Genomic DNA, 26,473 nt, shown 5'->3' on the forward strand with positions numbered 1-26,473 from the left:
ATGATTAGCTTTAAAATACAAGCTGTGCGTGTGGGGGCGATGCGTGGGACTGAGCGTTTCTAATCGGCTTGGAGTGTGACGCACCAGAGGAAGGGGCTTCCCCAGTGACGTACTGAATACCACATAAGGCACACCCGTTCTGCATTGAGATTTTCCACAGATTTGAAAGCTGTTCTTTTTTGTAGATTTTACAACTATGGATTTAAACTGGGGACCTTGTGTAAACATGTGTAAACAAAAAGGGAGACAAAACCGAACCAGGTAACTACAGACCAGTAAGCCTGACCTTTATTATATGTAAACTTATGGAAACTATAATAATTTCCCAAATGGAAAATTACCTACATGGTAACAATATCCTGGGAGGCAAGCAGCATGGTTTTAGGAAAGGGAGATCATGTCTAACTAACCTGCTTGATTTTTTTTGAGGATGCAGCATCGACAATGGATAATTGCAAAGCATACGACATGGTTTATTTAGATTTAGATTTTGACAAAGTCCCGCATAAAGGATTAATTCTCAACCTGAACGCAGTAGGGATTCAAGGAAATGCATGCACATGGATTAGGGAATGGTTAACATGTAGAAAACAGAAAGTACTGATTAGAGGAGAAACCTCAAAATGGAGCGAGGTAACCAGTGGTGTACCACAGGGATCAGTATTAGGTCCTCTGCTATTCCTAATCTACATTAATGATTTAGATTCTGGTATAGTAAGCAAACTCGTTAAATTTGCAGACGACACAAAAATAGGAGGAGTGGCAAACACTGTTGCAGCAGCAAAGGGCATTCAAAATGATCTAGACAGCATTCAGAACTGGGCAGACACATGGCAAATGACATTTAATAGAGAAAAGTGTAAAGTATTGCATGCAGGAAATAAAAATGTGCAATACAAATATCATATGGGAGATAATGAAATTGAAGAAGGGAACTGTGAAAAAGACCTAGGCGTTTATGTTGACTCAGAAATGTCTTCATCTAGACAATGTGGTGAAGCTATAAAAAATGCCAATGCTCGGATATATTGTGAGAAGTGTTGAATTTAAATCAAGGGAAGTAATGTTAAAACTTTACAATGCATTAGTAAGACCTCACCTAGAATATTGTGTTCAGTTCTGGTCACCTCGTTACAAAAAGGATATTGCTGCTTTAGAAAGTGCAAAGAAGAGCAACAAGAATTATCCCGGGTTTTAAAGACATGTCGTATGCAGACAGGCTAAAAGACTTGAATCTATTCAGTCTTGAACAAAGAAGACTATGCTATGAACTGATTCAAGCATTCAAAATCCTAAAAAGTATTGACAATGTCGACCTAGGGGACTTTTTTGACCTGAAAAAGAAACAAGGACCAGGGGTCACAAATGGAGATTAGATAAAGGGGCATTCAGAACAGAAAATAGGAGGCACTTTTTTACACAGAGAATTGTGAGGGTCTGGAACCAACTCCCCAGTAATGTTGTTGAAGCTGACACCCTGGGATCTTTCAAGAAGCTGTTTGATGAGATTCTGGGATTAATAGTCTACTAACAACCAAACGAGCAAGATGGGCCGAATGGCCTCCCCTCGTTTGTAAACTTTCTTATGTTCTTCTTATGTTCTTATGCTGTCAGACCACTTTAATTCAGTCATTATAATATAACATTCAATCTACCCAAAAACACTCAACATCTACAACACCGGCCAAGTTAAAAGGACTAGTCATCTGCTGAATAATATTATTTCCAGGTTTCATGACAATTGGATTTGTGCTTCTCCAGATATATGTGACAATGTGTCTTATTGCTTACTCCAATGGTCTAGCAGCAGTTAGACCATGTGACCTAAAGCACCAGTACCAGAATGCAGCAGTCTATCTATATTTACATATCTTTAATAACACAAAAACAGCAAAGAACTTCACAGTTCTCAGAACAAATATCATGTTCATATTTTGTACTGCCCCTTCTCTGTCTATTATGCTATAACATGTATTGTGTTGAAACACATTTGAGAGGAAAGTTGCAAATGAAAGTGCAAAGCAGGTAAGATTGATGGCGTTGTTTTGTTAGCTATAATTACTGTGAAGTATCAGAACATCTTGCTGTGCACTGTGTGTGTCCTGGCTTCTGAATAACTCTGGAGGCAGAACAGAACTCCAGCGTTGTTAGTATTCCTAGCTAGGAGAATGCAGCCATTGTTTCTAAAGGACAATATTCATCTGTGTGTCACTTACTAACCCAGCAACAACCAGGGCCCTCCTGTGAAGGGATGAACACATTTTCAGTATTTCACCAGAATTCCAATTATCTTGAATCATGTTTAGACTTTTAGTAGTTCTTCCTCTCCCACACACTCTTCCTCAGTCTAGGAGGGGCATGAAAACTTGAGTTGATATAGTTAACCCAAACCAATACACAGAAACCAGGACCAGAGGACACAGGTGGAAATTAAGTGGATATAGACTTGAGAAAGAGGGAAGGAGGCAGTTCCTCACACAGAGTGCTGAGGGTATGGAATGGATACCTCCTGCTGTTCATGGTGAATCACTGAGATTAAAATTTTTTATTTCTTAGGACGCCCTTATCCAGGAAGACTTACAGTTGTTACAAAATATCACTTTACAATATACCACAAATATCAAATAAGAAACTATAAACACAGTAAATAATTACGTTTGAGAGTGATTTCGACTAAGCAGTTAGACTTACAGTAAAAAATATTTGGTTATAAGAGTAAATTCCATTAAGAGCAAGTAGTATAATAAGAAAGATTTCAAATAAGAGCAATTACAAAAACGTGAATACAGTTACCTTTAAGAGTAAAATCAAATACAAGATACAAAAATAGTTATAATTCAGAGCAGTAGTAGAATACAACAAAGTGTGGCGCAGTTCAGTGCAAGTACAAGCTGATGCAAGTGCTGGTACAGTTGGGTGCCATATAGTCCAGTATAGTCGAGGGGCTGTAAAGTTTGCAGATGCTGTCTATTTACAGATCCTTTAAGACTCGATTTGACAGAGTTTTGAGATTATTATTATTATTTATTTCTTAGCAGATGCCCTTATCCAGGGTGACTTACAATCGTAAGCAAATACATAAATACAGGATTAAATGCAGTAAAATAGGGGGCAGATAAGAGCAAGTAAAGCGCATTTAAGGAAGGGTGATAAGTGTCCCAGGGGAAAAACAGGAGTTCTACAGGTGCTGTCTGAAGAGGTGAGTCTTAAGGAGGTTCCGGAATGTGGTCAGGGACTGGGCAGTCCTGACATCTGTAGGAAGGTCATTCCACCACTGCGGAGCGAGGGTGGAGAAGGAGCGGGCTCTGGAGGCAGGGGAGCGTAGAGGAGGTAGAGCCAGTCTTCTAGTGCAGGCGGAGCGGAGAGGTCGAGTGGGGGTGTAGGGAGAGATGAGGATCTGGAGGTAGCTCGGTGCAGTCTGGTCAAGGCATCTGTAGGCTAGTACAAGAGTCTTGAACTGGATGCGAGCGGTGATCGGGAGCCAGTGGAGTGAGCGGAGTAGTGGAGTTGCGCGGGAGAAGCGAGGCAGAGAGAACACCAGGCGGGCAGCGGAGTTCAAATAATCAATCAGGTCCAGGAACCGGACGAGCTCTGATGGGCTGAATGGCCTCCTCTCCTCTCCTCGCATTAGTAAATGTACTTATGTTCTAAAATAAATAAATGTAGGTGGAGACTGAATCAAAGTCATTTTTCATTTCCCAATTTAATACATGACAATTCTGATGTTTATAAATATAAGAGCATCATTTACGAATGAGGCCATGCGGCCCATCTGAGCTTGTCTGGTTCCTAGTAGCGGATTGATCTCAGAACTCAAGACGGGTCTTAAAGGATCCCAGCAATTCAACAACGTGACCCGTTTCATACGCTCCACACTATGGCTTTGAGCTGCTTTGAATTTTTCTACAGAATCCTAAGTGGTGGGACGCTGTCGTGCTCTGATACAATAAGATTATAGGTGCCCCGGACCTGCCGACACATCAAGACCTCAAATCAACACCAACGCCGTCTAGTCTAGGAAACCTTTCTGCACCCATGCCTCGCGCTTCTGTCAGCCGCTGGCGAGAAACTGCATGTGTCAGCCTGCAATGCTCTTAACTGCCTAGCAAGACACTTACTGAAGATCCTGTGAAGGAACTAGCTGACTTCTCCTTGTCTCAAAGACACTGGACTGCACTGAACCGTTAGAACAACACATGGGAGGAGCGGCTCCCTCCTCCATAAGTGGAATGAAGGAGTCTCCTGATTGCGACTGTGGTGAAGTGCAATCCTGCACACTCATCACCCAGCACTGCCCAATACAGAAGCAGACTGGAGTCAAATAGAGAAAACATCCACAGAGAAGGATGGCTATGTTTAAGAACTGTAGTGCTAGAGGCGCAAAACAAATACATCTCAAAAACAGACAAATCAAAATCTAAAACAAAATGGCCAAAATGGTTCAACAGGTCAATTAAAAAATATATTCAGAGAAAAAATGTACTTTACAGAGCGTTTAAAAGGGACCAAAAACAAAGTACACAGAAAGAGTACTTGGAACTGCAAGCGCAAGTCAAAAAGGAAGTTAGAAAGGCCAAGCGAGAGATAGAAATGAACATTGCGAAGGGGGCTAACACCAATTCCAAAATGTTTTTCCAATATTATAACAGCAAGAGAACATTCAAAGAGGAAGTACAATGTCTAAGAGACACAAATGGCAAAATCATAGATGAAGAGAAAAAATAGCAAATATATTACATGATTACTTTTCACAAGTTTTTACAAAGGAGGATAAGGGCAACATGCCCCACATGTCGACCTGTTCCTGTCCAGTTTTAAATAACTTTAGCATAACAGAGGCAGAAGTGTTAAAGGGACTAGGAGCTCTTAAAATAAACAAAATCCCCTGGGCCGGATGAGATCCTCCCAATAGTACTCAAAGAAATGAAATACATGTGAGAATGTGGCTGGAGTTAATTGAATAATTGATAATTAGGCTCCAGCCACATGGTATAAAAACAGAAAATCCTTCGTTTGGTGGTGGGAGTTAGTGAGTGAATAGTTTGTGGCTGTATTGTTTATGTGGCAAAGTTCAGTGAAGGCTCTGCCCAGCCGGAACAGTTTTGTTTTTGTTTAAACTTTTGTTTTAGCCCTTGAGCCGGTTATTTTGTTCTTGTTTATTGTGCAAGTTTTGTTTTGTTTGACCTTTTATTTTTGCTCTGTGAGCAGTAGTGTTTTGTTTTGTATTTTTATTTTTTTGTTTATTGAACCGCGCAGCCGCGCTTCAACCGCAGTTTCCTTGCCTCCGAGTGTCTTTGCCTGCCGATACCATCTGGGCACGCAACGCTACCCTGTCACACGTGCCTATTGTAAAAAATAAAATACATTATGTATTAATATACATTAATAAATAATTAATAATACATTATTTATTAATATACATTAATATCATGTAAAAACTTCCAATTTTGTTTTTAAAAAAATGTAAGCAGTATTTCTATGGATATTTCCTATCACCCTCCTGCTCACTGGTAAATCCATCTCAGTTACATGTGAGCAGGAGGATGATGGGAAATGTAGTTCTTAGAGGTCCATGTGGGTACATGGCAAGAATGCAATTTAAAAATTTAAAAAAGTGATCAAAATGTAAAAAAAATAAAAACAACACGCCTTACGTAAACAGTTGTAGCAACACATGGGAACATGAAACTCAATAAAATAAAAAGGTCCTTATGTACCCTTTAAGAGCAGTAGTAGAATATAGCAAGGTATGGAGCAGTTCAGTGCAAGTACAAGCTGATGCAGGTACTGGTACAATTGGGTGCCATATAGTCCAGTATAGTGGAGAGTTGTGAGGTTTACAGATGCTGTCTGAACAGCTGTGTCTAGAGGAGGCGCCGGAAGGTGGTCAGGGACTGAGCAGTCCTGATATCCGTGGGTAGGTCATTCCACCAGTGAGGGGCAAGGATGGAGAAGGAGCAGGCTAAATACATTTATCATGGCAGTTACAAGTTCCAGCAAAATCTAATCAGATACTCCAGAACGGGGCTTTATTCCACATTAAACCTTTATCAGGGACAAAACCAAATGCATTTTTACTACAATCTGGGAAATGTCTGAATTAACTTGGAGAGGTTTATTTCAGGAAACTGTGTCCCTCCCTCGCTCCCACAGAGTGTCTTTGTCTCTCTCTTTCCCTGTATCCCTTTCCTCTCACCCATCTCTCTCCCTCCTCCCTCTCCCTCTGACGCATATCCTACCGCCCCCGTCTGGAGCTGCTTTTACCCTTCCTATCAGCTCTCGCTGCTTTCAGCCCACCCACAGACTCCAATTCCTCAAGGATGTCATTAGCCCAGCAACCGGAATCTGCAGGAATAGAACCCCACATGGCCAATCATGAGTGGGCGGTAGACAATGAGGAATGGAAGCATCAACAGGAAATTCAGGATGAGAAGAGAACATTACCACCAGGGCAATACGAAAAGAGAAGCTGTAATTGCAGAATGGGAGGGCTCTCATGTCAGGTTTCAGGAGTTATTTTACAGGAATGCAACGAGCTTGTCATGAGATTGTGTGTGTGCACCGGTGTCTGTGTGCTGGAGAGAAGGACAAGCAGACGAATCCAAGGGCTTGAAGCAATGAGCTGTGAAGACTGGGAGCTGAATCTATGTGTCCTAGAATGAAGAACAATTAGGAGGGACTTGATTGAAATCTTAAAAAGAGTTGAAAGAGTTAACCAATACTTTAAGCAAAGAAAGCAGGACTCGAGGACACAGTTGGATATGGAGACAGACTCAGGACAGAGAGAGGAGACACTTCTTCACGCAGACTGGCGAGGGGATGGAAAGGGTTTCCTAGGTTACACAGTTATTCTTGTATTTCACTGCCCCTACCTTTTTATGATGTTTGCATTGTGAGTGTTTCTTATTGCGATTGCAGCCTATTACTCCAAAGCGTACATTATTTTTCAGAAGGTTTAGATGAGAAATTAAATTTACCAAAACTGATTTAAAATAATCCCTGCTGCTTTACTTTTCTGGTTTTGCTCTCTTTAAAGTAACGTATCATTTTCTCCACCGTGCATAGCCAGTCATCCAGGGACTGAACTGGGCAGTTTCAAAAGAAACACATGCTTTAGCAAACATATGCATTTTAAAACATCTGGCACTACATTAGGTTGAAGAAATTGATAGATTTAACATAGACAGGCCAGATAAAGTGTCTAAGTTTCCTTTAGTTTTGCTGGCAGTACAGTGCTGTGCACTAGCTGGTGCGGCACATACGTTTAATACATAATCAAATACAGATGAGGAGCTCCTGAACTCAAAACACGGTACAGAGAAAAATAAAAAAAACACTGTGTCACTGTGTGTGTGTGTGTGTGTGTGTGTGTGTGTGTGACTGTGTCTCAGTGTGTGTGTGTGTGTGTGACTGTGTCTCAGTGTGTGTGTGTGTGTGTGACTGTGTCTCAGTGTGTGCGTGTGTGTGTGACTGTGTCTCAGTGTGTGTGTGACTGTGTCTCAGTGTGTGCGTGTGTGTGACAGTGTCTCAGTGTGTGTGCGTGTGTGTGTGTGTGTGTGTGACTGTGTCAGTGTCTCAATGTGTGTGTGTTTGTGTGTCTCTTTAAACACAGCCCAGTACTTGCTGTGGGTCTGTGGGAGGGGAAGTGGGGTGACAAAAAACTGCTTTTGTTTCTCTTTTCATTAAAGGCACAGTGACCGTGATTCAAAGTCAGTATCTTCTGTATAAAAGGTAGGGCAGCTGGACGGTCAAGGCTGGCCAGCAGCAGGGATAGCAGACACAGGAGGCAGGACATTGCAGTTTTCACACACTTGTATCAACAACATAAGAGTTAAACAAACAAATGAAAACAAAGATGCGCCCTGCGGCAGGACAGCGCCAAGCCCAAGCTGTCACTGGCAGGAATGAGAGACTCCGAGACAGGAGCTCCACTTTAAAGAGCAAAGCGAACGAAAAGACACAAAGAAAAGGTTTACACCAAACAATACCCGATATAGGCTGGGCATTCGGCCTTCTTTATAAAGTTCACTAACACTCACACACAGGTCAAAAGCACTCACCTAACTCCGTCCCCACACAAAGGATTTGACTCCCCTGCTTTAACGGTGGCCATTCCCCAGTTAGCACTCAATTACTTCACTGGGGAATGGACACACCTGTGATTGTTTGCAAGGGCAGAATTAACCCCATCCCTGCCAAACTCAGCCCTATTTCCATCGGCCACACTCCCGGACTGCACTATCGCAGTGTGTGGCAGTGAGCACAACCTGCTGCTTCCAGTCCTCTCCCTGAACCAAGTGTCTGCCCCAGAGCACAGCCTGGCTTCTCTAATTGACTCGCAATTCAGCATGTAGGACCTGGCCACATTCTGCACATGGATTTTGCAGGGATGGGATTTTAACCCCATACCGGTCAAACCTTAATTCAAAAACATATATTTACAAACAAATTACACCACACTCACAACATATACACTTACATGCTCAGGGGCTCAGCCCTGCCACACCACCCCTTACAAAATGTTACCTAAACATAGCAGAGCAAAGTGTAACAAAGCACTGTAAAGCATAGGGAGGCACTGTACACCACAGAGAGGTGTGGTAAAGCATATTGAAAAACACGGCAAACCATGGTAAAAAATAAAAGGTCAAACTTTATATATATATATATATATATATAAATTACCAAGACGTTTTGTTTTCACCTTACCTTTGTCTTTGCCTGGCTTGTCTGGAGAATCCTAAATGCCGGGACTGAACATCCTTCCTCATTCCATTCAAATCATGTGACAATTTCAACTTGAGACCTATTCTCTGTTTATATTTATATTAAAGTAGGTGCAGAGTTGAAAAGTCACATTGTCACATGATTTGAATGGAATGATGAACTTAGAATACTCCAAACAGTTTGAATTGCCTTCCATAGATACTGTATGTGCAATACATACTGGATCAGAGATAGTGTATGTGCAGTACATACTGGATCAGAGATAGTGTATGTGTCATACAGGCTGGATCAGAGATAGTGTATGTGTCATACAGGCTGGATCAGAGATAGTGTATGTGTCATACATACTGGATCAGAGATAGTGTATGTGTGATACAGGCTGGATCAGAGATAGTGTATGTGTGATACAGGCTGGATCAGAGATAGTGTATGTGTCATACTGACTGGATCAGAGATAGTGTATGTGTCATACAGGCTGGATCAGAGATAGTGTATGTGTCATACAGACTGGATCAGAGATAGTGTATGTGTCATACAGGCTGGATCAGAGATAGTGTATGTGTCATACAGACTGGATCAGAGATAGTGTATGTGTCATACAGGCTGGATCAGAGATAGTGTATGTGTCATACAGGCTGGATCAGAGATAGTGTATGTGTCATACAGGCTGGATCAGAGATAGTGTATGTGTGATACAGGCTGGATCAGAGATAGTGTATGTGTGATACAGGCTGGATCAGAGATAGTGTATGTGTCATACAGGCTGGATCAGAGATAGTGTATGTGTCATACAGGCTGGATCAGAGATAGTGTATGTGTCATACAGGCTGGATCCGAGATAGTGTATGTGTCATACAGGTTGGATCAGCCAAACTGTCTTTATAGAAATAGGAGCTGGTGCCATCTGGTGATCTGCTGCTTCAGTTTCCTTTAGCTTTACTGAACCACACTTCAGCTGATCCAGTCAACATTCCACATGTCTACGACAGGAAACTAGAAGTGAAGAGCAACTCCTGAACTCACAGTCAAGCACCTTAACAAGACCTGTCAATAACACAAATACAAACGTACAAATATAACCTTTCAGCTCTGTCAGCCTTACCTACTTTATGTGTCGATACTGTTCTGGATGCCCCTTTATCTAATCTCCATTTGTGCGCCCTGATCCTGGTTTCTGTTTCCAGGTCGAAAGTCCCCTTGGTCGACATTGTCAATACTTTTTAGAATTCTGAATGATATGAAATGTACAGGGACAACACAAAACTAATTAATTCAGTCTTTAGTTTGGATTTCCTGCTAAGAAATTCCCCATTCTTCAATGTGCTTTTCTATGCTTTGTTTATTTAAATGCCAGCTATGTCTAATAATGCACAAACAATTGTGTCAGACGGTACTTAGAAAATACAAGATATAGCATTTAATGTGTATTCTGTAGCACAAATGGAGTACTGTTGCGCCCCCTGTGGGCATTACACCGTTTTCAGGTTTGTTAACAGTATTTTATAAAAATAAATAAAATAGATAAATAAATATATAAATAAACAAATACTACGACTACTACTACTACTACTACTACTACTACTACTACTAATAATAATAATAATAATAATAATAATAATAACAACAATAATAATAATAATAATAATAATAATAATAATAATAATAATAATAATAATAACAATAACAATAATAATAAGTTTACTAAACACGGCATGCTAAGTTGAGATATGTTACGATGTTTTCCAAAAGTAAAAATGTAGGTGGAACTTATTATTCCGTTTATCATTCTTTCCCTTTAAAACGGTAAGTTTGGTTGACGCTTTCGCATATAATTTGGTTAAAATACCCGTCTAACCCCGCCTTCTTTCTCAATTCTCGCTCTGTGGTTGGCTGACCGGTTAATCTCGTTGTCTAAAGTTCATTCGAATCCCGATTCTCGATTTTGATTTGTTTAAGGTCGCGTGGTTTCGGTTGCCTACGAAGGAATTAAGTTTCTGTGTAAAACAGACCGTCATGGCGGGAGAGATGAACGACGAAGTGGAATTGGACTTTAAAACGGCGACAGGACTTGTTTTATTTTGTTTTACGCTGAGCTGCCTTTTTTCAACGACTTCAGGTATGGAATGTGTTTTATTTATATGTAATGTTTAACTTGTGGGGTTGCTGTTTGCTTCTTTTTCAGTAAAACAGAAATTGTTTCTGCCTTTTCATTAGCGAACCCCAAACTCACCGGCTCCAGCGAACTGCAGACAGTGCAACCGTACTGTGCTGTGCAGGAATATTATTACATTGGGATGCGTTTATACTGCCAGGAACCAACGAGTTTGACTTTCTGTCGCTTAATTCCTCTTGAGCGATAGAAATAATAATTAAGATTTATTATTTTAATTTACTTGGTATCCTTAATTTTATTCAGAGTGAGATTCATGTTTGTATGTGTGTGATTCGTGTACAGCTAACTTTATACAAGTTCTTTAAATTGAGGTGCACACTCGTCAAACTTCTTTTTATATGGTCATCTTTTAATTAAAGATAGATATCCACTCTATTTAATTTCAAATAAAAAGTTATTATCTTTATTATTTAAAAGATTGGTGTTTGTATTATATCAAGTACCTTGTTGTGGCAGAGACACCTGCATGTTGTCCAGGCTTGCTCTAAACCAGATGATTGGTTTGTAGTGTATGACACATTTTTGTTATATTATTGTTCTCATTATTATTGTTCAGTAAACGTTGCTTATTTGGTCTCCATCAGTCTCTTTTTCCCCGTATGTTTTACAGTATATTCACTAATATGTCTTGCTGCTGATTAGCTTAGATTAGTTATCGTACAATGAAAACGGTTATGCTACAGAGTACTGGGGTGAGAATCGGCCCGGGCTAATGTTCACCCTCCCAGAAGAGTACTGGGGTGAGAATCGGCCTGACAGGGTGAGGATTAGCCTAGGACAGAACTCACCCGGGGTGAGGATTAGCCTGTAACACCGGCACTGCTGCTGACAGTCCTGAGCCTCTGAATACCCAGTGCCAGTGTACAGTAAATACAATTACATAAATGTGGTTGTGGATATGTTGTGTAATCATAGTGAAACCTCATGCATATGTATGTGCGTGTGTGTATGTATCAATCAATACAAAGTACCCCTAGCTCAGAGATTATTCAGAACCAGGCTGGGACTCGTTTGTATCCTGTAGCATAAATCAAGGCAGGCGGAAAGTTTATTAATGAAGATGCACCCTCAGAATGACAGCCTGAGCCAGCTGTGAGGACATGGGGGAGATGGTGGGAGAATGAAGCAAGACGACAGTGTAAACTATCACTTGACACGTTCACCAGCTCACACTGCTTATTCAGGAAATCAAAAAATAAAATATATTTTTATTTGGCATAAGCTTAATTTTTACAAATTTACGTAAATTCAAAGTTTGTTATTTATTACCATGTATTAAACACTGACCAATAGCCTCGTGGCTTAAGAGTTTGAATGAAATTCAACATTTAAACACATTTTAAAGTACTGTAGTGTTCTCTCACATCAGTGCCAATAGTGAAGTTGAACCTGCTGTGCCCGAGCAAGCCTGTCACATTGCATGAAGCATGAACCCTACGTGCTTACAACGTGCCTCAAACATGGAGTGCACTGCTCGCGATTCAAGTGATACTACGCCTGGAGCACCCAGATTAAACCAGGTCAAATTCAGGAGAAAAACGGTCAAGGAGCATTTGAAAAAAGCGGTAATTTATTGGTGTGAATCGGTAAAAGCTGAAAGAATGAACCCTAATTCGGATGGTTTGAGCACTTCTGTGGTGTAATTGATTCTTCGCAGGCAGCACGCTGTTGATAATCCCCATCAAGGATGGAGAGGAGATCAGGCAGTCTGACCCTGGACACTTCTGCTACAGCAACGAGCTGGTACCGGGCTGGAAGGAGACCTGGACCAGAATCCAGGTACCACCTCCACAGGAAGGACTGCACACCCACAGTGCTTTCCACTTCTATACAAAGATTCAATTGAAATCTATCAGTAACGGTGGTGGGAAGCTGTGTGGCTGCATTTCTGCTAAACCACTGTCAAAGATATGGGGGTCAGCTGTTTTATACGTTAAGATGTGTTCTAGCAAGTTTGTAACCAAACACCCCCCCCCCCCCAAAAAAAGACAAAAGAACTGCCATTGTGCTACTATTATCCCACAATCCACTGCACAAGAAAGGGTTGACTGATCCAAAGACATTTCTTTAACTGATCACCTAGAAAACGGGGTCATCTGCTTGTAAACATGAGCAATATGCTTCAGTTACATACAGGCTCAGAACTGCACGCGAGCCCTGTGTACATGCGCAGTCTGTTATACAGTGCTGCAGTGCATCGTAAAGTAACGGCTCTTAGTGAGGGCTTCTCATGATGACTTCATGGTGGTTACAAACATTCCCAATATGGTAAAGTTTAAATGTGTTTAATCTTGAACCCCAAACATTTAGGAAATTCAGAAGAATCTGAAATCACTATTTATTGGTTCCAGATGCAGATCTTTTTTTGTTTGTATCATGATATTGTTGAAACATATTCCTGATATTTTCAGGTTCTGTTTTTACAGATCTGAACTGGTGTAGTACAAACCATGCTGCTTTTGAAGTATTCCTCTAACCCAGAACAGCTGAAGTGATTGGAAATGCCAAGTGTATTTACATGTTGCTTTCTTGTGAATTAGATCCAAGTGCGTAGCTCTCAGAAGTTTAAGGTGACAGTGGTGGAAGATGAGGAGAAGTTGAAGGAGCTGGAGCAGTTTAACTTCTGGACCCTGTTTCAATATTTCGTCAAAGAAAGATCCAATGAGACGACCATCAGCGTGAACCTCTTCAGCAGCAAGACCTGCTTCAAAGTGGATCCCTCTGACAAAACCACCAGCTACACCATCTCGCTCACTCGCAGTAAGAACCTTCCACTTAGGAGCCAGTTATCTCACAGTTCAGTCTTTGCGTGTTTCTGGAGATGCGCTTATCTAATTGTGATTATCTAATTGTGATTAAACCGTTCATTGCTAGTTCTTCTATTCAGTATGTACGGCTGTCATGTCATGGCCGTCACGATTCTCATCATACTGATAGCTCTGATTTTGAATTCACACGCACAGTGGGGGACTGACTTGGTTTATTGAATTTGTTTTACTGCTTGAATATATTTGAGCGTTCCTTCATTGGCACGTTAGGAGGTGCAGTAAAACGATGAGACCTCTTCCCGAAGGCACGGACATGTTTAAATGAATTCTTGTAATGGATTGTTCATCATTTAAACAATGAGGCTCCTTAACACACAAACTTGTGAGCGGTTTGGCTTCATTCATTTGCGCTGGCACATCGTAAACCTGTGATGCTTCTGTAGCGGGAGTCTCGTTCCCATCGCTGCATTTCCTAGATGGGCGACCTGTTTTACAAGAGTGATAATGAGTTGTGTTCCTCTCCAGGGTTTGATCCCTACCTGTTCCTGGTTTTCCTGGCTGGCTTGTTGCTGTTTTTCTTTGCAGACGAACTCAGCAGGTAATCATTTTGGTTTGGATTACTAAAGTACTGTTCCATATCTTTGCTTGCAACATTGATTATTTGTTACAATAGCTATGTGTACAGTCTTGGTAGCACAGCAAAAGAACTAGAGTATGATAAAAAATACTCAAGAACTTTATATGTAAGGCTGCCACCTTTACATGTGTACCCCCCTCCTGTTAACAAACCACAAATCCACAATGCACCTGACCGGACTCCACTTCCTGCCTAATGAATACGGGCTTGTGGAGTTTCAATTGCCTTGCTGATGCAGTGTCGACATTTAAAAAAAAAAAAAAAAAAACAAAAAAAAAAAAAAAAACACATTTTCATCTGTAATCGGAAAAGTAGACCTATAGGAAAAAAGTGCAAAGTTAAACTAAGAGTTTTGTTTCAAATTATGGTGTGTTTTTGTAAATCTAAATCTGTCCGAAGTTTCGTTTTTTTATTGCGCTTGCCAGCCTGGCATTGGCGTCTCTTGCGGCTCTCAGCGGGGTTGCCAGCTTCAGCTGTGGGTACACGCTTGGCAGTCTCCCTCTATTCCAAATGCTTCTTGTGAAGTTGCTGTGCTAACTCTAAAATATATTTTCTCCTTGGTAAATTCTTCTCTGTGCATTCTTTGTAAAGTATCCAGGATTTGATGGCTGCTAGGTCCAATACATTGTAAAACACCTGAACAGACCACCATCAGCAGCCAGCTTTCACAGAATACTTCCATGCCATCTGATCCAAAACATCAACTCCATATATTGTTGTGTTGTAAAACTCCACGGTCTCTGGTATTTATTTTCACTAGTCCCGATGCTAATTGACTGACCAAAGCAGCGCAGCTGGCAAGCAGGTGCCAGTCTTTCAAAAGGCTGATTGAAAACAGTAGACTGTCAGTCATTCACTGAGGCAGAGAGTAGAGACTAATCTGATTACAGCTAAACACATTGCGGACTGGTAAATAAAAATAATACAGTAGAATACCGTTCTGTATAATCAGAATACAATTGTTTTCTGTGTGGCCGTCAATGTGACTGCTCCCGGGGCTTTTAGGTATAATGTAATATATCTCCTTTATTTCTGCACTCCCGCATTTCATGCTTTGTGAGAATATTTAATACATAAGGACAGAAAGGCACATGAACACACAGCCCCATATGTGTTACACGGCTGGAGAAAATTATATTTTAAAACCAAAAACTGCCAAAATGACCGCCGCGGGGCTTCTAGTGTTAAAATGCTTGTGTGAGTTATGTGTAGATTTGCAGAATGTTTGATAGAAGTGGTGTGCAGCTCAACGTGGTGCTTTATGTTGATTAGCCATGAGGTTTTCCCAAGGCTCTGTACTCAGACACATTTCATTTCAACCCCCTTCCATTATGTATCTAATTCATGTTTCTACCTTAATGAAAAGTGCATTGCTATAGTAAATGTGAATTAATGTTAACCCCTCGTCGGCGGCAAACATTGAGCTCACAGGGAAGGAACCATACAAACACGGGAAACTTATAAATTAAATAAGAAAATCGACAAGTTTCTATAAACACGGTTTTGAACTTCTGGAATTATGTTTAAATGTAATATTTTGTTAATAAAATGTTCTAGTCTGCATATTTTGTAGTGCCGTTTGCTATTGTGTGTGTATAAAAAAAACGACAAAAATAAATAGTTCTTGCATGTGGTAAAAATTAACAATACATCTAAATAATGAAACAATGAAGAATTGTCAGTAACGCGTGCCTCAATGTGAAAGTGCATTGCCCGGGCTCAGTGTGAAACTCAGATACTGTCTTTTCAATAAAAGCCTGTTTGCAGCAGGCTAAACAGTTGAAAAATCTTCCTTCCGATCTTACCAGGTCCCCCACAACGCCTTTAGCCACCTTGTTTTCCATGTTAATTATTCTTGGTTGAAATGCCTTTAGTAAACAAACGTTTCAAATGATTTTACTGCAGTCGTCTCCGGCTCGGAACTCCCCTCGGGAAGCAAGCGAAGCGTTCTGTAAGACGGAGTCGACCACCAGACACAATATGAATCAATAAATAAATATGTATGGCTTGTCTTGAGGCACCAACATAAATGAAGAGAATAAGTAAGAGAAAAGCAATAGACAAGTGTATGTTAATAAACTATTATAATAAAGTAACAGACAAACTAACATTAATAAACTGTCAAACTAAATTAACACAGCACCCCTACATGTTAGAAAATGCAGCAGCAGCTCTAGATTAGTTATGAATACATGTACAGGAGCAATATTCAAGACATGCACAAAATTATTTAACAGAATGGTGAAGCAACCCACCAGAATGGAAAACACCACATTGCTTAGCGACTTGTGTCTGATTCATGGTTTTTTCAGGATGAGGTGAACTCATGGAAATCGGAATACAAAACAAGTCAGTGATATGACGGTGGTTCTGGAAAGATTGAATAAACCAATCGGTGTGCCTCAAGACACTCGCAATGACAAGTCGCATTTGAAAAGATTGAATAAACTATTTGAATTTAAGTTTGAGTTATCGGGTAACAAAACAGTCCTGTATCAGCTGTGAATGAATCGCTATCGGCAAAGTTCCTGTTCCTTTAGGCGGAGCATTTCCAATGGGAAAAATCTGTTTCATCACAAGGGGGTTCGCTTAGGAGGTCGAGACTATAGTAATTGTCTTGGATTTGCATAGAAAGCTGCAAGTTGTCTATTGTACTGCAGTTGGGACTGCATTTCCAGATTACTTTATACATGTTTTGGTTTAACCTCATCTAGATGACTTTGCTGTAGTATCATTTAGATTATGAAACATGTTAATAGACAGCAATTCTGATTTTAATATTTTGGTATTTGTACATGGCCTTATCTATCTCTATCTATCTATTTATGTATTTATTTATTTGTTGTTGCAGGAGTCCAGCTTTCTTCTACTCTGCTGGTATCAGTACAGGAATGATTGCATCACTTATCATCCTGGTTTTCATTGTAGCCAGGTTCCTCCCCAAGGTGAGTACGGTGTCCAGTATTAAGCAACTATTGCAGGACAAAGGCATTTCTGAACAGAATAAAACAATGTTCGCACGACTAGCTGGAGAGAATTCAGCACTGAGTCGCCAGACAGGCCACTCAAGAAATTAGTAATTGTCAGTCTTGGAGTAATGTAATGGTGTAATCTGGTTACATTTTTCAGTAACTGTATGGTTCCTGTTTCAGACAGGTAATGACATGTGGTAATGCATTACATTTTATGTGAAAAAATAAAGCTGTTTCATTTAAAAATGCAGAACATGACAATCTGAAAACTCTTCAACAGTGCAACTCAAAGCTTGCGTGTAAAAGCACTTCTACATCGTCTTGCTACAAACAGGGCGTCGGAGGAGGGAGAGTGGGTTCGATAGCTGGGTCTTCAAAGAAGAGTTTGAGCTTTCGCCTGACCAAACTGTAAATTGTAAACCATTTGTAATGGATGTTTTTTTCAAAGTAATTTACTGTAACTAGTTACAATTTTGTTCAAGTTACTTCCCAACACTGGTAATTGCCTTGGTGACCGATTTGAATTATGACGTCTTTACTGCACGGTTTAGGGTATTTACGTGGTGGGTCCGGTGCTGTTGAGTAATACATGAATGGCTATCTGTACTCAATGATTGGCTGAAACAACCTGGATGGTTCCATATTCATTATGTACGTATGAGGCTATAGTGCAAACTGAATCACAAGATGCATTTTAAACCAAGGTTTTATAACTCTAAATACAGAAACAGAAGATATTGTCAGTGTGCTTTTTCTTGCAATCCATTAACATCCTGCTTGGCCCTTTTTTTGTGTTGGACAGGATTGTTGTTTCAAGTCATGTGACAGGTTTTGTTCTTTGTTTCCTTGCAGAAAAGTCCCTTCTTTGTGCTGCTGGTGGGAGGCTGGTCCTTCTCTCTGTATCTCATCCAGCTGGTGTTCAGGAATCTGCAGCACCTCATCAAGCAGCACTGGCAGTACGTCACAGGTCAGCTTCTGAGTGCATCTTTCAACACTGTGCCGTAGCACTGAGCCTCGAAGTCACAAACGTGGAATACCGCAGACATCAAAGCCTTTGTCGGAATGAATGTTCTTTTAGTTGTGGTTCATCGCTTTCTGATTTGAAGTATTTCACCAAGTGTGTCCATCCCTGTGGTATCTATGATGTAGGAAGTGAATCCTTAGAATCCAAATGCGCTTCAGTGTCCTGTTTTTAAACTTCATTATTCAAACAGTGTTAGTGTATTAGAAATGAACAATCAAATTACAACTGAAGACCATTGATTTTAATGACTTTCCTAATCAATAAACAATCTTTAAATGGTGGAGGGTACTTCTAAAGACATTCTATATTCCCAAGATTCTCGACTCATGGCTTTACTTCCGGCGCACAAGGGATCATGGGATATAAAGAGAGCTCCAGGGCTGTTTTTATATGGAGTGTCTGTGGGGAGGGGTCGGATTTGGCTGATTTCTCAGTGTTTTTAAAAATTAAAATTTTGAAGTCTGTTTCACTGTTGCCCAGGGCCCACAGAAGAAATATATTAACCTGGTGAATGATGATCTAACATAATTGATGGAAAAACAAACTTTTCTGAACACAGTCCTTCATCCGCACCAGTGCAGTTAAGATCACGTGATGTGTAAAAGAGTTGTGTGGAGAATGTTTTGCTATAATAATGCAAATATACTTGGGCTACTGCAGTCGCTATTTAATAATACTGTAATGAAATATGTGAGCTACATTAAATAACTGGCCAGATTGATTCTGGAATTCACAATTCTCTTATATAAAAAAGTTCTCCAACACAGTTTACAAAACGGTAATTAATGAGTCTTTATTTTATGAATGTGTTGATTTTTATAGTACAGGGAAGTTACAGTAGTAAATGATCGAAGTGATATTTGAGTAAATGTTAAACAAAATATATAAAAACTGATGTCCAATACCAATAAATCCATGTTTCAGAATTACAAGTGCTGTGCGAAACTCAAATCTCTGCTTTGAGTCAAAAGACAGCAGCTTTCCTTTCACCGCAGTACTGCAAGTTTATCATTCTTAGTCGCAAATATTTTCAAACCTGTTAAATTACATGTAATATGTGTATATGAAACTGGCTGGCATTCTGAAACCTTTTCAGTGAATGACTTTATGTTAATACTTTATAGTAATGGTCTTTTAAATAAAATTTCATATCACCAGGAAACAGGTGTGATTAATCGATTGTAGATCAGATATTAATTAGAAAATGTCAAAATTAAGACCCCCAGTATAATCAAACCATTTTATCTTTTATTGTGTAACATACAGTACTGCACTGAGACGGAGGACTGAAAAGTACATTTTCTAGGATAACCAGGGAGCCTAATTTTCCGCAGTCAAAAAAAAGAAATTCTCATATTTAAAGAAATAAATCTGTGTATTCCACAATTAAAATAAAGTGCTAACATGGAGTTGTCATCCACAAACAGTACTATTGAATAACAGTTAGCACAGGAAGTATTTATTGGCACACTTTCAGATCAAAGGAAGTTACAAGCTCACCAGAGTGTCATCAATCAATAATATAAACAAATGTACTGTTTTACTTTAAACATTACAGATACATCTAATGTAGGAATAATAAAAATAAAATAGTATTCATATTAGTTTCTCAAGTTAGTCTTTGTCACCTGGATGGCTATAAACAGCTTGTTGATTTGTAAAAAAAGCACTGGATACTGAAGTAAACCTACAGCTACGTTTCAGCATGAATGTGACAGCGCGCCTCGTTCAACCTTGACCTCTGTACACCAGAAGCAGTTTTATTGAACAAGTATGTTTACATAAATTTAAAGCAAAATTACCTGTGTTGATGATTATATTGATAAGTGTATTGTTTTGGTTATGAAACAACCAATAAAAGCCTTGCATGATTTTTACCCCGCCCCAAGTGTAAAACTAAAAATGATCTGTGTTTTTCCACGTTATTCTTCAGCAAACAGGTTCCTATGATCCCTGTGATAACACACGAGACAGGAAAGCAGAGCTGTTCTTCTGATAATCAAAGTTTTACAGTATTAGAGAATTGTACAAAAACAAAGCTTTGCTGATGTGTCGGGACCTTATTTAAGTGCGGTATCAAAGAGGGCAATGAGGTGCTTTTTAACTCTCGTGTGTTTGTGTTGATTTGCAGGCTACGTGATGCTGGTGGGCTTCCTGAGCTTTGCTGTGTGCTACAGGCACGGCCCCCTGGTGGAGGAGCGCAGTATTAACCTGCTGTCCTGGGTGCTGCAGTTGCTTGGTCTCCTGCTGCTCTACGCAGGGATCCAGGTCCAGCAGGTGGCAGTGGCGCTCATCATCGCTGCAGTGTGCGCCAAGAACCTGGAGTACCCTGTCCGACTGGGCCTTGCAGTGCACGGGTAGGCTTCCCACTGCTCAGGATAGCACAGTGCACGTTAGCCTTCACACTGCTCAGGATAGCACAGTGCATGGTAGCCTTCACACTGCTCAGGATAGCACAGTGCACGGTAGCCTTCACACTGCTCAGGATAGCACAGTGCATGGTAGCCGTCCCACTGCTCAGGATAGCACAGTGCACGGGTAGGCTTCCCACTGCTCAGGATAGCACAGTGCACGGTACCCTTCACACTGCTCAGGATAGCACAGTGCACGGGTAGGCTTCACACTGCTCAGGATAGCACAGTGCACGGGTAGGCTTCACACTGCTCAGGATAGCACAGTGCACGGGTAGGCTTCACACTGCTCAGGATAGCACAGTGCACGGGTATCCTTCACACTGCTCAGGATAGCACAGTGCACAGGTATCCTTCACACTGCTCAGGATAGCACAGTGCACGGTAGCCTTCACACTGCTCAGGATAGCACAGTGCACACGGGTACAGGATACAGGATAGTTGGTCTGTATTAAAGCTGTTTCAATGCCCTTTTTTCCTCTTGAACTTTTAGAGCAATGTATTTGCTTTTGTGTGTAAGAGTCCTTTTCCTTCTGAACTGCACTGGAACCTCATGCACACTTCATACAAAAGGAAGCGCTCCACAAGTCCACATGCTCATTCATTGGGTTAATGCACCATTAGCAAAACTTTACAGAACCATGTTTTTGTTGTTTATCTGTATTGTCCCCCTGTTCTAAAAAAAAGAAAATATATACATTTTTATATATATTTTTTCTTTTTATTGTGAAATACACTAATATATTCATATCTTACACATTAAAAAAAAAATTGCTTTATTGTAGCACTGTGCTGTAAGTACCAGAGATTAAGGGCTGAGTAGAGTGTTTTCTATGACAACAGGGCAAAAAGAGCACAGTACTCAAGACAGGTAGCAAGGGGCTGTTTGGATCATTAAAGCAGCTGTAGATGTATTTTTAGACTTGCTATTGTATTATTATTTGTTTATTTGTTTATTTATATAATATTGTAATGGTCTCTGGATCTGATGTGAGTGTGGTATCACAGTGGGTTGTGAAACATGGCATGGTATTGTACTGTGTTTCAGGAAGCTGCAGCGCTGGACAGCCAAGCCCGAGCCCCCTCGATTTCTAACTGAAGAGGAGTATCGGAAGCAGGGAGAGGTGGAGACACAGCGTGCCCTGGAGGAACTCCGAGAGTACTGCAGCAGCCCTGACTTCAGTGCCTGGAGAACTATCTCTAGGATTGGGTCGCCCAGAAGGTAAGGGTCTAGTGTGCATTTAGAAGTGAGAAAACACTGTAGCTGCGCTGTTTGTATTAACCGAATATGAAATGAATTGATTGCTGTAGATAATGTGCATTCATCAATAAGCTACTAACAACCAAACGAACAAGATGGGCCGACGGCCTCCTCTCATTTGTAAACTTTGTTCTTATGGAAAAAATATTTTGTATTGTGAAAAGTTCAAGGCTTGATGTTTGTTGCCAAGTAATCCTGGTGCTGGTACTGTATATACAGTGCAGAGCACACAGGACACACAGAGAAGCTCCCTTTGAACAGTCTGGGAAGTGTTTCGCTCGCATCACTCTGACTTATTCGGCCATTATGGTGCGTTTACACTGGCTGTTTTTAGGACGGCTTTGGGCTGTCTCAGGTCTTTTTTCTGCAGTGTAAACGCACACGGCCAACTCACAGCTGTCATAAAAACAACCAAAGACGTGGCTCAGCGCCAGCTTAGGTCCAAAAGGCAGAGTAAACTCACCCGACTTCATGACGGCTCACGCATGACGTGAGTGCCATTCGGCACCTCCCCCACGGAATCTAAACAGGAAGAATAACACACAATCACCTATCAAACATAAGAAACAAAGTAAATGAACCAATAATTCAACCCTTTACAAAAAATATACAACATGAATATGACCTCAAATGTGTAGTTTTAGGAGAAACACAATGACATCATGTACAATCTAGAATGAAGGAAAATAAATGGATACATGCATACCATGATGCCTGAAGGTTTAAATAGAAAGGAATAGTCGATAGTTACATCGTTAACTATAGTGAATGACATACGCACATAACAGATTTAAATGGAAATAAAGTACTGTAGTTACTATGGCATTAAAAGCCTGTAAGTACATCCACTGTTTGTTTTCAAACACATTTTCCCTTGAAAAGGAATGTTAAACATAATGAAATATTCAGAAGGTGGCTCTTTTGAGCAGAAACATACACCCATAATTCTATAGCTACTGCTTTTACTCTCCTTTTATGTACTTACTCTCCTGAGCTTTTCACTAGTCAGAGTTCAGTTACACTGCCCTGATGAGCCCCCACAGGGATGCAGAATCACTGGGATCCTTTAAGACCCAACTTGACAAAGTTCTGAGTTCACTTACAAAAAAACTGACAGTGTTTTGATTAATATAGGCTTGATCCCTTATGACATTACCCCTTTTTTCTTAACCTATCTTAAAAGACAATTGCATACTGACGTAGACTTTTATCAACCAATTATATCATTGACCACGTGGGCTCACCTTCCTTTTATTACCTGAAGTGAATGTGACATTGAAGCCTTTTTTTATGTTTTACTCTGGAAACCATAATGTCAAAGTTCAGGGAAGGAAGGAGATTGTAAGTCTTTGAAGATTTTAGCCCCAAAATGTTATCTCTGAGAAAACACAGGGCCCCCTTTTAAATTGCCATTTGATGGACGTCAAAGCATTCTCCTTGCCGTCTCTCTTTCCTACTCCAGTAATTAATATTAAACCCAATTGTCTAACTAGCTAACTCTAAAATCCAGATACTAACTCAATCTAAAACCTAGTTCATTTTGTAAACTATACTTTCTCAATGTTTCTCCAACACTAGTGGGGGACTGAATTAAAATCCTTTTCAATTTCCCAATTGAATTACATGGTACTGAACCCCATCGGTTGTTTTTTGTTTTTCCAAACGTATTGCTATGCAGGTAACAGAAGCAGCATACCTCTCATTTAGTAAAGGCACAGTTGTGGCATGTATAAGAACCTCATTCACGACGGAGAGAAGGTCATTCGGCCCATCATTCTGGAACCAGGCGAGCAGTGATGGTCTGAATGGCCTCCTGGTTCTTAGAAGACCCTTCAGAAGGTGTATTGTTTGCTTTTTATTATTGCAATGCTGTTGTGCTGGCGCAGGTTTGCTGAGTTCGTGGAGGGTGGATCTCACCTGATCCCCAGCGAGGTGTCGGTTCACGAGCAGGAGTACGGACTGGGGGGATCCTTCTTCGAGGAGGAGTTCTTTGAAAACGAGGAGGAAGAAGAGATGTTAACCTTGCACAGAAATCACAACTCGGTGTGAAAAACACCAAGACTAAACTCCGCCTGGGACAAAATAACCTTAATCCATACTGCTGGCCCACAAGAGGGGGATGTATCACTCTCCAGGGTAAACTGAACTCCTGTTGCCTTCGGATTCTGTGCCGAGAGCTACATTGACAGTCTGAGTTAAGGTGGAGATGCTGATTTACACTACTTAACCTCCTGGCCTGTGGTGGTGGTTGACATTTGTCCTTTTGAATTATTTTAAAAGGTAAAAGAGAACACTGCTCTGAGTTTTTCTGCTTCAACAGGGAGTGGTACAAATTGTTGACAAGCAGTCTTTGAACAGTTAATACTGAAGATAACTGAAACAAGAGCTTTTGTATTGAAAGGATAAAGTAATTGTTGCTAAGAGAACTGGTTCCATACATGTTCTCCACCATGCACACCCATTTCCAATATACATCTCCTGATGAGCACTTCTGCAAGAAACACATTGTAGCAAACATGTATCTTCATTTAAAAACATACCTGGTACAACACTTGGTTGAAGAGATCTCATTTGCAAGTTTCAATTGGCCAAAATATCCAACAGTTCAGCCTAGTTTTCTCAATAGAATTGTGTTTCTTCTCTTGGTGAAAATATTAACTTGGCGTATCTGGGGGCAAGACTCCACTGAAGGAAAGTCTAGTTCTGTTCCCCACACCATTTTGAGAAAGCCGTTCAAGTTTTTCTGTAAGTGCTTGGAGACCAGTGCACTGTAATTCTGCCTAATGTTCATTGTAGAATTTCAAATGAACGTTTTGCCTTAAGTTTTGTATGGCCACCGACAACCATTTTATATTAAACACAATGTAAACATGCCTAAACAGCTACCTTCCTTACTTCAGACGTTTCCAAATGCATGCAGAAGCTTTACAGCCCAATACTGTTTCATAAATTGTCTTGAAGACCAATGCTTCACATTTCTGTGTAGCTAAGGGGATAGATAGCAACTTTAAAAATCCAGTATAGTCCTCTGTTTTGATTTCTACAAGCAGTATTTTAAAAAGGAAGATAGGTGATTAAGTCCATTTAGAGGTTTCGTCCAGTGATTACCTTCTGGTCCAGCTCTTATTTCTTGTTTGTACTTTTTCTCCCCATTGTTTTTAGTATGATCACAATTGCATTTTAAATTTGTATCGCTTTCCATGTTGAGATGAAAGCAGTGATAATCAAGGCTTTGTCTTGGCAATTGTTTGTCACAATGTTCTGTTTTATGCTTAAATTGGAGACATGTCATTTCTTACAGCCCCATATGGTAGATTTAAAATCTTAGAAATACTGGGGGGGGGGGGGATTAATTCAATGAGAAACATTCAGACTAGAAAATTCTTTCAATTTCTTTAAATGTCTGAAGACATTGTAAAAGACTTCTAGTTGAAACATTTTTTTATTGAATTTAAGTTTCTTTTAGTATTTCTAAATCCGGCACTATTTAGTGTTCAGTAGTTTACGGAGGATTTCAAAACTTGATAACTTATCTCTGTGAGCCTCATGCCCTCTCCAGAGCCATGATCTCAAGACAAAGGAATAGGAGCCCTTCATCACAAGCCAGTCCATAGACCTGCCGTGTTCTACAGCCATCGCCTCCTTATTTGAGGCTTAATGTGTGCTTTTGTGTCTCTCTTGCTGTGGTTTTGTTTAGTCCATTAATAGCTGTTCCTTGGTGAAGATCTTTTCGTACAAAGGTAGAGACTGCCATTGCAGGCCATTTTAAACTTGCAAAAAATCCTGGAATTTCTCCATTACAGATCCAGCAACTGTCAGTAAAACCTGGACTGGCCCAAATGTGTGCGGTTACAGTGGGAGTTTCCTTTCCACACACATTCTGAAATGTCTGGACTGTCCGTGTTCACTAAGGATTGGAGCTGAGAATGACTGGTTTAGCAGGTAGTGGTGTGACCTGTCTGAGTTCAGTTAGGGTTAGTTGAGTTACTGTGGCAGCTGGCTTGCTTTTGTTTTTTTATTTCTTGAAATATTTATTTTGCATGTTAATGTTCTTGTGTGTGTAATATATAAAATACATTACACACATATACATGTTTTTCTTTTTAAACTCCTATCTGAATACACCACACATTTTGACCTCAGCAATGCACTGTGCTATTCTGTATGCAGTAAAACCAGTGCAGTGCACTGTGCTATTCTGTATGCAGTAAAACCAGTGCAGTGCACTGCTATTTTGTATGCAATAAAACCACTGCAGTGCACTGTGCTATTCTGTATGCAGTAAAACCAGTGCAGTGCTATTCACTGGGCACCATGGGGCTGTTTGGATAGTTGAGGGTTGGGGGGGTGAGGGTTTTTTTTTTTTGGGGGGGGGGGGGGACAGGGACGGGGGGACCCCGACCCCGACCCCCATTTTGAGAACCACTTGTACGCTTCAGCTGTTGCTAATGTCAGCACCATGTATAGAGTGCTTGGTATTACTAAATCCACTTGGAGTGG

General features: G+C 40.4%; 1 protein-coding gene across 1 annotated transcript; it reads left to right on the forward strand.

The window, feature by feature from the left end:
• Positions 1–10,669: 10,669 nt before the first annotated feature.
• Positions 10,670–25,314, forward strand: LOC117400865 (nuclear envelope integral membrane protein 1). The gene is made up of 9 exons (XM_059013426.1): positions 10,670–10,843; positions 12,558–12,679; positions 13,441–13,660; positions 14,194–14,266; positions 17,157–17,250; positions 18,130–18,244; positions 20,433–20,658; positions 21,761–21,934; positions 23,860–25,314. The coding sequence occupies exons 1-9, from the start codon at positions 10,741–10,743 to the stop codon at positions 24,020–24,022; spliced, it is 1,290 nt and encodes a 429-aa protein (XP_058869409.1). The 5' UTR covers positions 10,670–10,740; the 3' UTR covers positions 24,023–25,314.
• The last annotated feature ends 1,159 nt before the right edge of the window (positions 25,315–26,473 follow it).

This window comes from Acipenser ruthenus, chromosome 45 (assembly GCF_902713425.1).
Source record: "Acipenser ruthenus chromosome 45, fAciRut3.2 maternal haplotype, whole genome shotgun sequence".
NCBI classification, from domain to species: Eukaryota; Metazoa; Chordata; class Actinopteri; order Acipenseriformes; family Acipenseridae; genus Acipenser; species Acipenser ruthenus.

Excerpts from the sequence above, each read along its gene's own strand:
- LOC117400865 (XM_059013426.1), top strand. The coding sequence starts at position 10,741 with ATGGCGGGAGAGATGAACGACGAAGTGGAATTGGACTTTAAAACGGCG. Across the intron at positions 17,251-18,129 it reads TAGCCAGGTTCCTCCCCAAG|AAAAGTCCCTTCTTTGTGCT; the intron begins GTGAGTACGGTG and ends GTTTCCTTGCAG. Across the intron at positions 21,935-23,859 it reads AGGATTGGGTCGCCCAGAAG|GTTTGCTGAGTTCGTGGAGG; the intron begins GTAAGGGTCTAG and ends GTGCTGGCGCAG.